Source organism: Erpetoichthys calabaricus, chromosome 7 (genome assembly GCF_900747795.2).
Source record: "Erpetoichthys calabaricus chromosome 7, fErpCal1.3, whole genome shotgun sequence".
NCBI lineage: Eukaryota > Metazoa > Chordata > Cladistia > Polypteriformes > Polypteridae > Erpetoichthys > Erpetoichthys calabaricus.
Window position 1 is genome coordinate 40,289,176 of NC_041400.2, and position 15,187 is coordinate 40,304,362.

The window sequence follows — 15,187 nt, forward strand, 5'->3', positions numbered from 1 at the left end:
TAATCGGTTTTTGCTTTGCTTTCTGTGTTCTTTAATAAATCTGTGTCTTTCCATTTCTATACCATACTGCTTTCTAAGCCTGCTTAATTCTGAACAGGGTTGCTGGGAAGCTGGAGCCTATCCCAGAAAGTACAGGGTAAAAGGCAAGATCAACCCCTGGATAGGATGCCAGTCAATCACAGGGTGAATACACACACACACATACACACACTAGGGTCAATTTAGTGGTGCAATCCACCCAACTTATATGTCTTTGGAATATGGGAGGAAACCCACATAGAGGCAGGGAAAACATGCAGACTCCACACATGGAGGTCCCAAGACGTGGACCCCGATCTCCTTACTATGAGGCAGCAGCGCTACCACTGCGCCACCCATCTGTGTCTTTGTGTGTTCTAATTCTGAATTTAGTCATTTGTAAAATATATACTTGCATTTTACCTGAGAACTTGTAACAGCACTCTACACCTGCATTAGAGGCAAAACTAACTTGAATTGAATTGTTGTTTGTAGATCTGCTGGCAGAATAAGTAAAAATGCAATATGCAGATTGACCTTTCAAGATACATTATGTGCCAGATGTTCTTATCTTCTTCAGAAAAATCTAATAGTTTAATTTCCTTTGGAAATACAAATCCTTTGATTAAAATATCAAGGAGTGCACTTATTAGGTGGTTTAAAAGAATGTGATGTTTTTCTTTTTCTGTCTTTTTGAAATCTCTCAGGGATTCAATAAATCAAGATGCTACATTGCTACACAAGGTATGTTGCCATCATTAAGAAGTTTCATAAAATACTCCTCTTTTCTGCAAATAAATTCAAAAAGGTGTATTATATTATACATTTTGAGAAAAATCATTTTGACTGTAAGAGTTCAAAATTGTCTCAGGCTGAAATTCCTGCCTCATCACTGTGTTCAGTTTGTATGTTCTGCCCGTATCTATGTGGATCCTTTCCCAGAGTGTACCGGCTTCTCTCAGATCCTCTAAATGTGCTGGCTGGTGATTCTAACTTGATAAAGTATAAAGAATTGTATGTGAGTGTGGCTGGCAATTCTGTGTGAATAAATGAATGAATGAATAATTATATTATTATAATATACATATATATATTCATCACTGAACCATCTATAGTCATGAACCAAGATGAGCCGAGCAAATGAGGAAACACACATTCAGCAAGGGGTTGCTGCAAAAAAGGACTGTGTTTTTATTTAAATCAATCCCAAACAGTGTTCAAAAGTGCAGTGCATCAAATTACTCTTTAAATAAATAAACAATCCATAAAACCAGTGATAAATATCCATCCAACTATTATCCAAACCACTATTTCCTAACTACAGGGTCATGGGGGTCTGCTGGAGCCAATCCCAGCCAACACAGGGTGCAAGGCAGGAAACAAACCCTGGGCAGGGCACCAGCCCACCGCAGGGCACACACACACACACACCCACACACCAAGCACACTTTAGGATCGCCAATGCACTTAACCTGCATGTCTTTGGACTGTGGGAGGAAACTGGAGCACCCGGAGGAAACCCACGCAGACACGGGGAAAACATGCAAACTCCACGCAGGGAGGACCCGGGAAGCAAACCTGGGTCTCCTAACTGCGAGACAGCAGCGCTACCACTGCACCACCGCACCGCCCCCCTCAATATTCTTCCTATGCTTTTCTTTGAAATCTTTATGTCTCTTAACCTCACTTGCCAGGCACTTCATCTCTCAATTGCGTCTGACTGAGTCACCAAAACAAAACTAACCAATCATATTGCTTGGAGGATCTGGACACACACACACAGAGTAGCATTTTATAATATAGTTAATGAACTATTGTAAATAATGTCTTATTATTTAAAACAGAATGAAACAGTTATTTTCCATACTGGAATATATACAAACTGTTGACATTTGTGTTATAATGTGCATATGGAACTTTACACCCAAACCTCGAGATTTATAAAAGGAAACTTCATGCAAATCTTGTGTAATTTTACTGCAATTGTATGCGCTGTGTATGCAACATTTCAGATAAACTGGGAAATGATGACTCACATATGTAATAATTGACATCATTGGGTCGTTATTATAATGTGCATTGAAATGACAAATATATTAAACCTTAAAAGTGATGAATATGATGTACAGACTATTTTAGTTCAATTTTTAGAGGGCCAATGATGCATAGAACTTTTGCAATGAAGAACTTTTTTGTTTTTCGCCAGTTTATGCAGCCTACCTGTTGTCACTTTTCAGTGAATTGTCCGACACGTCTGGAATATCTCAGCCCAGCCTCACTCCATTGTGCCCACTGTGCTGGAAGCCATTAACTGACCGGCAGAGCACTACATCCAGTTTTCGCATGGTGTGGGTACACATACAGTACATAAAACATACTTTTGCCAACGTAAAGAGGAAATTTGCAGCAATGTCTGGTTCCTAAATAATATAATCAAATTACTTTACTACACTCATATTGCATTTCCTGTTTTTTGACGTGCAAATATTTTCACAATCAAATCCACATATATTTATTTGATTTGAGTTTTACTGTCAGCATATGGTAGGTTTGAGTAAAAGGTGCTAAATAAAATAAAGACTGATTGCCCTCTTAGTCCTACAGTTTTAATAATGATAATGAACCGAGTATCACTTGACTAATTTATAGAGTTGGAGCTGATCCTCTCAGATTATTCAGTACATTTTACATTTCTCTTTCATCACTCCAATCTCTTTCTTTTTTTCAGGGCCACTTGAATCAACCATTGAGGACTTCTGGAGTATGGTTTGGCAGGAGAATTCTGAAATGATCATCATGCTTACAAATCTCACAGAAAATCAAACGGTACTGTTTTGTGTTTATGTTTAAAGTGGAAACACAGTAAAGTCAGGCTCATCAAAAGTAATCAGTGGATAACAATTTACTGAATAATACCAAGGGTGGCACATTGGTGTAATGGTAGTGCTGCTGCCTCGCAATAAGAAAGCCGGGGTTCACGTCCCCTGTTCCCCCTTGGTGGAGTTTGCATGTTCTCCCCGTATCTTTATGGATTTCCTTTGGGTTCTTTGGTTTCCGCCCTCAGTCCAAAGTCATGCAAGTTAGGTGAACTGGTGATGCTAAACTGGTCCTAGTGTGTGTGGTTGTGTGTTTGCCTTCCAATTGGACTGTCACCCTGTCCAGGGATTCCTGCCTTGTGCCTTTGCTTGCTGGGAAAGCCTGCAGCATCCCTGCAACCCTGCTCAGGATATAGCAGGTTTGGAAGATGGATAGATGGATGAATAATATCTCTATGCATTTTCTCTCTGACAAACGTGTCTTATTATAGGGTTCAAATACTGTAAAACATCCAAGTTGCTAGTTAAATTGTAGGGGTGCAATGATTCACAAAATTCACATTATGATTTGATACATGCAATGCAGTCACAATTTGATACAGTGCAATTCTATGTCGTAACAGTATGCTAACTTGCTAATGTGAAGGTATGTGTTTGTGATATGTTTTATCTCCATTTAGGTGAACAGGCATTCCAGGGAATGCAGTCCACTGTCCTGTATGACACTGTTTCATCCATAGAAACTCTGGTTGTTTTGCCTCTCTGTTAGGTTGTGGACAAATCCTAAAACAGTTCAGGCATGGAAGATTTCTTCTCTTGAGCTTATGATTCTAAAGGCTGTGCTGCCTGTGCTTCTGATGAGGTGTCAAGCCTTTGTTTTTGTTATGACTCTGCATAAATATCCACCGTAATAAAATAACAAGTGTCTGTGTGTCTGTTTGGTTTCTATGTCTCTTTCATTCCTACAGCTGGCATATCACAAAATTTAACATTGCTTTTATGAATCTCATACCAAATGGCATATAGCAGAGGCATATGCCCTACATTTGTCAATCCAACAGATTGCACATTACAAATATTTGTAGTGCTGCATTCTATTACTAGAAATGTTTGTGATGTGCAATCTGGTGGATTGACAAATGCAATGCATTTTAATACTTTATTCATTACAAATGGTGCATAGCAAGCATTAACACCAAAGTCTATTTTGATTACTTAGATATCAACTTGCCTTTGATGGGTACCACAGCCAATAAATAACTAAAATATTAAAATATGCACAATTTGTATAATTATGAAAAACAATTTGAAAACTGATCAGTGCAAGTAATCATATCAATAATAAAATGACATGTAAATAAAAAAATATTCAATTGACATAGAACCTCTTGCTCTGGTCATCATATCATATTTTGACAATTACAAGGTTGTAAGAGATCTGGCTAACTTGCATTGCTTTCTGTGATATTAGATTAAAAAAAATGTTCATAACATCTTATCTGTAGCTCCAGACCAGAATTCGTTATTATTATCTACAGCACTTTTGGCCTTTTCAGGGGTCACAGAATAGTCAAAATTGCTCTCTCTTGTCTCCAAGCTGTTACTGCTTTTGTTTCTCTGGTATGAATAAAAAGGCATTTTTAGTATGCCATTATAATCAGGTAGTACTCTGCAGCCATGGATGTCAAACAGTCTGTAGTCTGAGTGACAGTGTGTGGTTTTGATCATTCATTTTCAATATGAGCTTTTTTCTTTTCGTACAATAAAGGAATTACCAAAGAAGCTCATTCCTAGCACTTAAAAAAGAAAAGACATTGCCTGCTGCCATGGGCAACATCAGGCACACATGTGCTCTGGCCGTCTAGTGATAGCTGGTGAGGAGGAGGTTAAATACAAGCATAGCCTGCAATCAAGTGAACAGACATTATAGGCATATACTGTGCATTTAATCGTACATGTGCTGAGCAGTAAATTTAATCTGTCCAGTTTAGGGTCACAGGGAGCCAGTGATTATCGCAGAAGCACTGGTTTAAGGAAAGAAGCAAACATGCTGGACAGTATGCTGGTTCTTTGTATTGTTCAATCACACAGTCAAACAGAAATGAGTATGCTGCATCCAATCCAGTTTACTATAAAAAAATCTGTTTAGCTTTAATCCAGCTATTTGTTATAGATATTTTGAAACAATGTGAACTGGTGTGATGTGTCACCTATAATCTTTGGGAGCTGGGGCTGGGGATATAAAAAAAAGGGTGGGTGTTATTTACTTCACAGCACAATACTAAATTTATTTTAAATAGTATTACTGACACATTTCCAATATTTAGATTAAAAACAGGTAATCAGTTAAGCATACTCACTGATATCAATCCATCCATAAATGAACAGGGCGAACATGCAAGCCCCATGCAAATCCTGGTGCTGTGAGACAGGAATGACAGCTCTGTGCTACTATGGAAGGACCACAGTCAATATTTATTTTCACGGTTTAAGGTGGTAAAAGGGTTTAATTGGGGATCCCAGATCCATAGGGCCCCCTATTTTTCACCTTCCAAACAATAACTGATAGAAAAACACTTGAATAACAATATCCCAGAAATAAGCCAATGACAAGAAGGACTTGAAACCAAAAGAACGAGAATTTAACATTAACCATTAAGATTCCAGATCTTGGCATTAGATTAAATGGGCTTAAAAATGTTACATTATAACCAGATTATCCATTGTAGCTGTTCATGATTTACAATGTAGTAATAAAAGTATTATTTTTAAAAATTAAGCCAATTTTAAAAGCAAAATAATATTATAAATGAATATTAATATCCAAATTATTTCATATTAAATATGCTATATTGTTAGATATAAAATATCAGATATTGTACTGCATTTATTCATTTTAATGACAGACAGTTAAGGGAGTAATAATTGAGTCTGAAAAAATTATGTGTTATTTTGCAATCATATGTCATTTTAATTTTACTCTTTAATGTGATATCTTACAGATTAAATGTGCCAAGTACTGGCCTGACACATCTGACAACTATGGAGATTTTGCAATCACATTATTAAAAACAGAGAAAACCTTGGAGGTTATTACTCGAATATTTGAAATGACAAAGGTAATATTCCATATAATTAACACATTATTTATTCCATTTGTGGTTTTTATTCATCTGGATATACAGTATGATTATACCTTTAGGGTAAAATAAAGTTTCTGTTTGTGCCAGAAAACCAAAAGAAGAGTAAACCAGTGTTAGCTTTAAGGGTGAATTCAGCACTTTCAACTTTTATTATACTTTTGGAGTTAAGATGTACCTTTAGACTTTTTCTTTCTAACAGGATCTGTTTATTATTTGTCATCTGTCAAATCAGAAGTGTAATTACTTAAATAGGATCATTGTTAAAAGAGTCATTGTATTTTCTCTCGATAGTTCTTTGCTATTTTAATATTGATTTTTTTCCAGATCATACCATACCATACCATTTTCCCAACCCGCTGATTCCGAACACAGGATCACGGGGGTCTGCTGGAGCCAATCCCAGCCAACACATCTTTCATACAAAATTTAACATTTCATTATTGCTTTCCTTCTTCTGTTCTTTCATCTATAATTCTATCCAACTTGAGGATCATAGCTGTTTCTATTTTATGTCCCTCACAGGAAGGTTCTTGTTTGCGAAGGACGATAACCCACAGCCTCTATACTGCTTGGCCTGACCATGGGGTACCTAAAACAGCCAGTGGACTGAGACAAATAGTGCATAAAATTCATACTATTGTAAATCCCAACAGTGGTCCTGTCATCGTTCATTGCAGGTATGGACTCAGCCAAGCAAACCAGACCCCCATGCAGCATAGCAGTAAGGTCACGTGAGGTTCTGGTGACATTTGTTTGATTAAGGGTTAAAACGACAGATAATGGCAGAAACTCCCCAGATGGTGATCTCCATACTCCATTCCTAGAACAGAAGAAAAGTGAGAAAAACGAGATGAGTCTTGTCCACCCCTGGTTCCCCAAAGATTCTAAACTGTTTCTAAACATTGCAAAAAGCTCATTATTTTACTGTTTAATGCAACCAAACCTCTTTTGAATTTGGCTATTTTGGAGCGAGTTGTGAAAATCAGGAACCAAGTCAGGTTTTTCAGAGGGAAATGGTGTAACTTACAGAGAAAGGAACAGTTGACCATACGGTACTCACAAAAGTGATTACTGATTATTAGTGTGATCATTTCCCTAACTTTAATCCTAAATTCTGTTTCAATTATAACAAATTTATTTCTGGTGGATAATATAGATTTATATTTGAACCTTTCAGAGGCTAATTTTCAGTTGTGTATAAAAAACGCCCACTGAGTCATTATTAAATAAATAATTTTCCCTATTTGTAATTAATATGTAATGATGTAATAAGCATTGAAATCATATACCTGTAGTGTCAGCTATCAAAAGTGACTGCTGTCGTTTCTTCTGCAGGATTTAAAATTATAGGGAAATACTTTTTGCAAATAAATATTTTCTGTACTGTAGGGAAAACTGAAAAAATTCAAAAATGCAGAAAAATGGGGTGGTTTACGATGGTGACATCTTGAGTCTTGAGTCTGCAGCAGTGCAGCATTTTTGCTTTGCTTTGTATGTTATATCTGTTTTTATTTAACTTACTAGGGGGCTCTGCTCCCTGCTCGCTTCACTCGCAGACCCCGGGTATGGGTAACCGGATGTACAATTTAAAGCAATTGTATTTTTTCATAGGAACTGTTACATATGCATAATAGAACTATTTTATATTACAGCGAGTAATTAACCATAGTTAAAAATAATAAAACGTAATTAATTGCTTAATTTATGTTTCATGTTGCGTTAACGGTATTTGTTGAGTTAAACATTTTCGTTCTGTTTGGCTTTGAAATTAACACGCAAATACTTTTTAAACTTACACTTTTACTGTAATATTTCAGTAAAAACAATATTTGGAATTAACTGTTGTCAATATCGCATTGAATTTTGGTTCTGTGTTTGGATTTACATCGTGACAATGCAACGTATAACTGCCCATGAGTGAATATAGTTTCTTTCTCTCTAGTAAATAAGCCTACTTTTTAGTAAAAAATAGTAAAACGTAATAAATTGAAAGAAAATTATGTTTCATGTTGCGTCAGAGGTATTCATTGAGTTATACGTTTTCGTTCTGTTTGGCTTTGAAATTAACACGCAAGTACTTTTTAAACTTACACTTTTACTATAACACTTCAGTAAAAACATCTGCCAAACAACAAATCTTTTAATTCTCGCAGATATGCTTCTTCATTGGTAAGAAACACTACTTTTCCCTGATGGCAACACGAATTAGACAATCTACAAGTTTCCTACTTAAACTTTAAAGCCGAACAATATCTATATACTTCTGTCATATCACCTATGTCTATATATTCGATCTCTTTTCATTGTTCTGTTATTTCACCAAGTAATAATTTCTGTTTGTTAGCGCTAATGCGATCTTTACTATCAGTTTTTCATTCCTTTCGAATTTTACTACTTTCATAATCTTTAACCTGCTCTGCATGTGTATCACACCAATGTTTTTGAAACTCTTTACGATGTCCTACTTTGTCTTCTACTCTTTGTCTTTTATTTCCCTCCCCGCTTGGACCTGCTAGGTTTTCAATTCCACTTGGTCCGGGCTGATTATTACTTTCCTTATTTTCTGAATTTGCACTTAGATTATTATTGTTCTTTTTTTAATTCTTTTCTCTCCAACGCTTTTGGGCCTCTTTTCGACACGCTGCCTTTTCTTCTTCGCTTACTCGTTGATGTGTCATCTAGAACATATAGAATTATTGTCCAGAAATGGACTATTACAAATGAAAAGAATAGATTGTATGTATAATAATACTGTCCAGAAAAGATCCTTTAAAGGATGAAACGGAGGACTTTTCATAAATGACTTCAAATGAGGAAAACATAAAATTTATAAGAGCTGAGAGTGCAGGAAGTGTGTTTGACAAAAGCACTCCCTCGAATGAGAGGTGATTGGATCGTGTGCATGGTTGAATATGGTTGAGAGGAGTGCGGGACTTGTAAAAATCTCCTACCAAACGTCTCGTCTCACGGGAGTTGAAGTTATCACAGAAAGAAATGTGTGTGTTCAAGTGTAGCCTCTGAAGGAATGGCTGTGATCCCTTAGCCTTGTCTTGCTTATGGTTGTGAAGAAAGCTAGCTTCCATGCATTTTGATTTAACTGGGAGTCTCCACACTTTACCCAACCTGGCTTTGAATGTGAACAGATACATATACTACAGTATATAGGGCTCACTTGGGAGACTTGGGGAAAGAGAGAGACACACACACAAACACACATTGGTGTGAAATCAATGAAGACTGATTTTTTCATTGGATTCCCAGGACTCAATGGAAACATCTGAATGGATCACATATCATGTTGCCAGTGTCTGTAGTTGTTGGTTAGAGAGGAGGACTGACCACTGACTGCTACAGAGTTTTTCTTGTTCTTCTGTTACCAGTTGAAGAGCACTCGTAGCTAACATAAACACTACATCATTTTTCCTTTTTCCTTGTGAAGTATGTAATGATCTTCATTATAAAAATTAGTTGTCTTCAACAAGCTCCAATGACAAAGTTGTCCATGTATAACATGGAACAGAGAACATGTATTATATGTTTGCTTTCTTTCATATTGAAAAAGTGTTTCTTCACTGAGGTTGCAACAGTCAATAAAGCCACTAATTACTCATTTTTAAAAACTTTAAGAAGTTCCTATTACTACTTTAAAGCAACAAGAATTATTTTATGTGATTATTTTAGGCATTCAGTGTTTAGTGAAATGAACTTTGGTTTTGAATAATAAAAGCTGAATGGCAAATGGTCTGATATCTCTTATTTTATTATGTTTAGTGCAGGAATTGGCCGCACTGGCACTTTAATTGCCCTGGACTATCTTTTAATGATGGCAAAAGATGAGAAAAGGGTGGATGTTGTCCAATGTGTATCCAAAATGAGAGAGCAACGCATGAACATGGTGCAAACACTGGTAAGGCTTTTGTTTTTTTTATTTTTCTTAGGATTAAAACATGGAGTAATGTCAGCTTTTTGTTGGTAATGCCTTTTGAATTCTGGGTTGCACCTGCTATATTTCTGTCTGTATATTCATTTTTATGGCATGTTGACCAGAATTATAATAAATATAGATGATGCTATATACCAGACTAGTTTTATAAATTCATTTTTAATGCAAACGTGTCATCTTCTTGCTGCCTTTTATTGAACAGCCTAATCTGTACCCTAAAGTTTTCAAGTTCAAGGATTTTTCAAGTTCAGTCATAGTGAACCCCTGTGGCTGCAGCTTTCTTAATCGGTCTGCTATTTTGCAACACTTTTTAACTTCTCACCCTACATGTTATTATGCCAGTCTTTACTCATTCACTGGATCACCCCAAGGCGGCTGTCTGTCTCCTCATCTGTTTCTTTTATACACAAATGACAGCAGGAGTTCATATAAGGACAGATATATCTTGAAATGTGTAGATGACTCTGTCATCGTGTGTCTTTAGCAAGATCTGGAGGACAGCCATGGACCAGTTGTTGATGAGTTTTTGCAATGGTCTGTTTATTCCTTTTTACAGCTAAATGTCTTTACAATCAAGAATATGGCTGTCAATTTTAGGTGCTCCCCTCCTACTATTGTATCAACAGTAAGCACTACAAATATCTTGGGACAATCATTGATAACAGGTTAAAGTTTGATCTCAAAACCGAATAAATTTGTAAAACGGGCCAATATATATATATATATATATATATATATATATATATATATATATATATATATATATATATATATATATATATATATATAAAGAAATCTTGGGTCGAGACATGATCATCTCGGAGAGACACTTTGAAGTCCCGCGAGACTTCTTACACATCACACCCTACTTACAAACAATTTCTCGGAGACACTTTAACATCCCACGAGACAAGGAAGTGAGAGAAAAGGACAGCTGCTGTACAGGCTTTTAAATGATCGATGCACAGCGCGACATGCAGATCACGCAGCTCAGTAGCAGCTACCAGACAGCCAGCAGCTGATTCGTCCACATTTCCTTACCGTACATTCAGCCCCCCCCCCTTCACAACGTAAGCGGCAGAGATGCAAAGTGGTGAGCGTGAAGTGTGCCCCCAGGGGTGGGGGTTGTGGGGTGGATGAGCGAAGCGAGTAGGGGGCACAGCCCCCTAGTATATATATATAAAGGCTACGATACGTGATCTTCTCGTAAGACATTTTAAAGACCCGCGAGACCAAAGACACACCCTACTTACAATCTATCAAATAGGACAATAGGATTTGAGCATACACAGATCCAGGGCTCTCAGCGCATATAAAGCGTATAAGGACAGTACATTATAAATGAAATGTTGACATCTAAGTGAAGAAGAAAGCAGCGCGGAGAAAAGAGACTCAAATGTGTTGGAGTGAAAAAAGAGCAAAAAAGAATAATCGAGGTGCAAATTCAGAAAATAAGGAAAGTAATTATCAGCCTGGAACAAGTGGAATTGAAAAAAAAGCACGTCCAATCCGGCTCAGAATTAAAAGACAAAGAGTAAAAGACAATGTAGAACTTCATAAAGGCGTTTACAATCGTTGGCGCTAAACACATGCAGAGCAGGTTAGAGACTATGAAACCAGTGAAATTAGAAAGGCTCAAAAAAAAAAAAACGGCGCTATACACATGTGGAGAAAATTAAAGGATATGAAAGTAGGAAAATTAGAAAATATAAAAAAAGAAAGTAAAGATCGCAGTAGCGCAAACAAACAAACTGCCTTATTTAACTATTCACCAGTCTAACTTTGGTTTTGCACAATAATTACTACACTATTGCACCTTAACACTTAATTCTACTTTATTCACATAATTTTACTTATTTATTATGTTCTACTATACTGTTATCTTTCAATATATGACTTTTTGTTAATCTAACTGATTTTCTTCTAACTTTGCACAGTTTTTGGTAAGCGGATCAGGATGCATTTCACTGCGTGTTGTCCTGTATAACTATGCATGTGACAAATAAAGAATCTTGAGAATTTCAAAAACGGAGTTTACCACACACGCATTTATTGGTTACTTCGTTCATGTATATATATTTATCTATCTGCTTATTTAAAAAGCTAAATTTACCCGAGGAGTCAAAAACGTTCTGTCTAGCCCTTGTACAAAAACCTAGACAAAAGCTGGGGTATCACCTTGGTAACCCCATGTACTTTTGGAACTGTGAGAGGAAAATAGCACGACTTTACAGACAGGAGTCCAATGCAGAACTCTACTTACTTTTTTACTTTGTAAAAATAAATTATTAACTGCTGATGATATAGATCGTTTTGTCTGTGCTGAAATTTCAAACAGAGAAACCTGTCCTGACCTCATTAAAAAGATTCAGCATTTTGGGACTCGCAAGATTACAAATATTGTTTTTACAGAAGTTCTGAAATAAAAGTGAAACTAATGAAATAGCAACAATTCAAAAAAAAAAAATCATAAAAGTGTGTATCCGGAAAAACAAACATGGGGGTTGGCGAACGAAGCGAGCAGGGGGCGAAGCCCTCTAGTATATACAGGTGCTGGTCATAAAATTAGAATATCATGACAAAGTTGATTTATTTCAGTAATTCCATTCCATTTATTTACTGAAATAATTTACTGAAATAAGTCAACTTTGTCATGATATTCTAATTTTATGACCAGCACCTGTAGTACTAGGGTGTTGTACCGTGTTAGCCATTATAGTTACGCGACCCCCGAGCACATATTGTAATCTTTCTAGTTAGCCAATAAAAGGTGTCATTTTGCCTGACCAGCACCTGTAAAAAAAAATATATATATATATATATATATATATATATATATATATATATATATATATATATATATATCTTTAATTGCTTCTTTGTACTGTCTAGTCTACTGGTCTTGTAAGTCTTTTTCATGGGACTGTGTTGAAGATCCAGGTTAGCTCCATTCTCCCTTATCGCGTCTGGGAGCCTCTTCATCACGGAACCATCAACAGCCATAAACCAAGATGAGCCAAGCAAATGAGGAAACACACATTCAGCAAGGGGATGCTGCAAAAAAGGACAGTGTTTTTATTTAAATTAATCTAAAACAGTGTTCAAAAGTGCAGTGCATCAAATTACTCTTTAAATAAATAAAAAATCCATAAAACCAGTGATAAATATGTGGAGGTTAAAAAGTCACTAAATAAATCCATTTAAATGAAGTTAAAATCCGGAGACAACTCTAAAAATTATGAGCCCCAATGCTTCCTTCTAAAACCTGGCATCACCTCTGCTTACCCTATCTGGACCTTACAGCCAGAGGTGCCACCTGCCGACAGGTTACAGTCAACCATAAATACCTGGCTCTGGTCCCCTGTGCCAGTCCTTTGGCATCCATGAGGCACCATGCCAAGCCACTCACTCCCCCAGCATCACTGAATAGGAGTGCCCCTTCTTCAGCCCCAGGCTCCTCTCCCTGAAGTTCGCTCCCAACCACCGGCCTCCATTCCTCATAGCATTGGCTCTCCCATTCCTGCCTCTCACTCTCTCTTTCTTTCTTTCACTTTAACCTCTGTTCTCTCTTTTACATTCTTTCTGTTCTTGTCTCTTTTCTCGTTCCCTTCCCTCTCTGCCATGCAGGCTCCTTTATATGGCCTGATCGGGTGCTGATGTGACCCTCCGCCTACTCCGAGGTGTGACTGAAGCACCTGGCTGATCTGTTCACATTTGCACGTGAGTGTGCGATCAGCCCAGCACCACAATGAACCCTGGAGCAGCGCCGTCATGCACACATCTGCACCCGTTTTGAGCCTGCATGCTCTTAGGACATAATTATTTATTTAAAAACCTGCAATGTGCCACAGACCTCTTATCACAGGCTGATTTTTCTAGTTGCGGAACCTCATTGTGCAATTAATACTGAAATTTGTTCTCTCTTAACGGAAAACTTTATTTACATTAAACTTCATCTGCAATGTATCTACTTATCTACTCAAATTTAAACCCACTCTGACAATATATACTGTATTTTGCTGTCTAATCTATTTAGTTTCATCTGTAAATTTAAATGACATTAGTTATAGTTTGATCTAAATCAGTACTGTAATTTTAAATCCCAAATCTTTTTAATTGGTGTCTCTATACTGGCCACATATAAGAATGTGGTCAGTGTGTTCATAAGACCCACAGTCTGTGTTGTACCCCAATATTCCCTGGTTAATCTCTAAATCCTGTGACCCTGAAATGGGCTAGGCTGATTCAATAATGAACAGATGACTATAAATTAAAAAGGTCAATTGCCCCAACACCGATCTCTGTGGGACCGCAATTCCTAATTAAAAATAAAGATCCTGGCACCTTTGCTTTTAAATAAATTCTGAGCCCATTAGCACACCACATTCTGAATCCCAACTGATTATAGGCCAAAAGTTTGCCATTCATGGAGTAGCAGATCTAAAGGGCAATAAGTATAAGTTATTTATTTAAATAAATATTTATATTTAATGGTGTATAAAATACAATAATAATAGATGCAATCTGATCTGGTCAGCCAATCGCTTTTTCCTTTTATTCACACAGACACATTTCTGCAAATCCATCTCTAGCACTCCATGCACTTATCGTGTTTGGGCCTCTCTAAATTTCTTAGCTCTTGCAAGAAACTAAACAAGCATTATTTAGGTAATCATCTTGTTTTATGATTAAAGAAAAGGATATTTTCATTTTCATTTGGTTCAGGATCAGTACATGTTCATCTACGACTCACTGATTGAATTTCTGGAATGTGGAGACACAAATATTAAAATTCAGGATGTCCATAACAAGGTGAAGTGTTTGGAGAAATGTCACCAACAAACAAGAAAAAATGGATTCCAACAGGAATTTAAGGTGAATAGAAAAATGATCTTTTGCACTCTGTTGCTCGATTTACATAAAATAGCATTCTTAGGCAGGTTTGAAAATGTTATGCTATGCTCTTTGTATTTCATATATATGGTATGGAACTGGGATTGTAGATACTAACTTTGTTTTCCAGTTATTTCTTTTACGTTTATTATATAATAGTAAACAGATTATTCTCCTGTATTGCAGCATTCAGCTGAAAGAATTTAATAATATAAGTTGTAAAAGTAAACAGAGGAGTAATAATAGTTTTGTCATATGCATTTTCAGTCAGTCAGTCAGTCATTATCCAACACAGGGTCATGGGGGTCTGATGGAGCCAATCCCAGCCAACACAGGGTGCAAGGCAGGAATAAATCCTCGGGCAGGGTGCCAGC

General features: G+C 36.7%; 1 protein-coding gene across 1 annotated transcript in view; it reads left to right on the top strand.

The window, feature by feature from the left end:
- LOC114654332 (receptor-type tyrosine-protein phosphatase F-like) overlaps window positions 1-15,187 on the top strand; it is a 121,940-nt gene that overhangs the window by 89,907 nt on the left and 16,846 nt on the right. Inside the window, exons 18-23 of the mRNA XM_028804816.2 lie at window positions 726-762; window positions 2,747-2,844; window positions 5,837-5,953; window positions 6,500-6,654; window positions 9,749-9,884; window positions 14,646-14,795. Coding sequence (XP_028660649.1) covers window positions 726-762; window positions 2,747-2,844; window positions 5,837-5,953; window positions 6,500-6,654; window positions 9,749-9,884; window positions 14,646-14,795 — 693 coding nt within the window. The remainder of the gene's footprint in view (window positions 1-725; window positions 763-2,746; window positions 2,845-5,836; window positions 5,954-6,499; window positions 6,655-9,748; window positions 9,885-14,645; window positions 14,796-15,187) is intronic.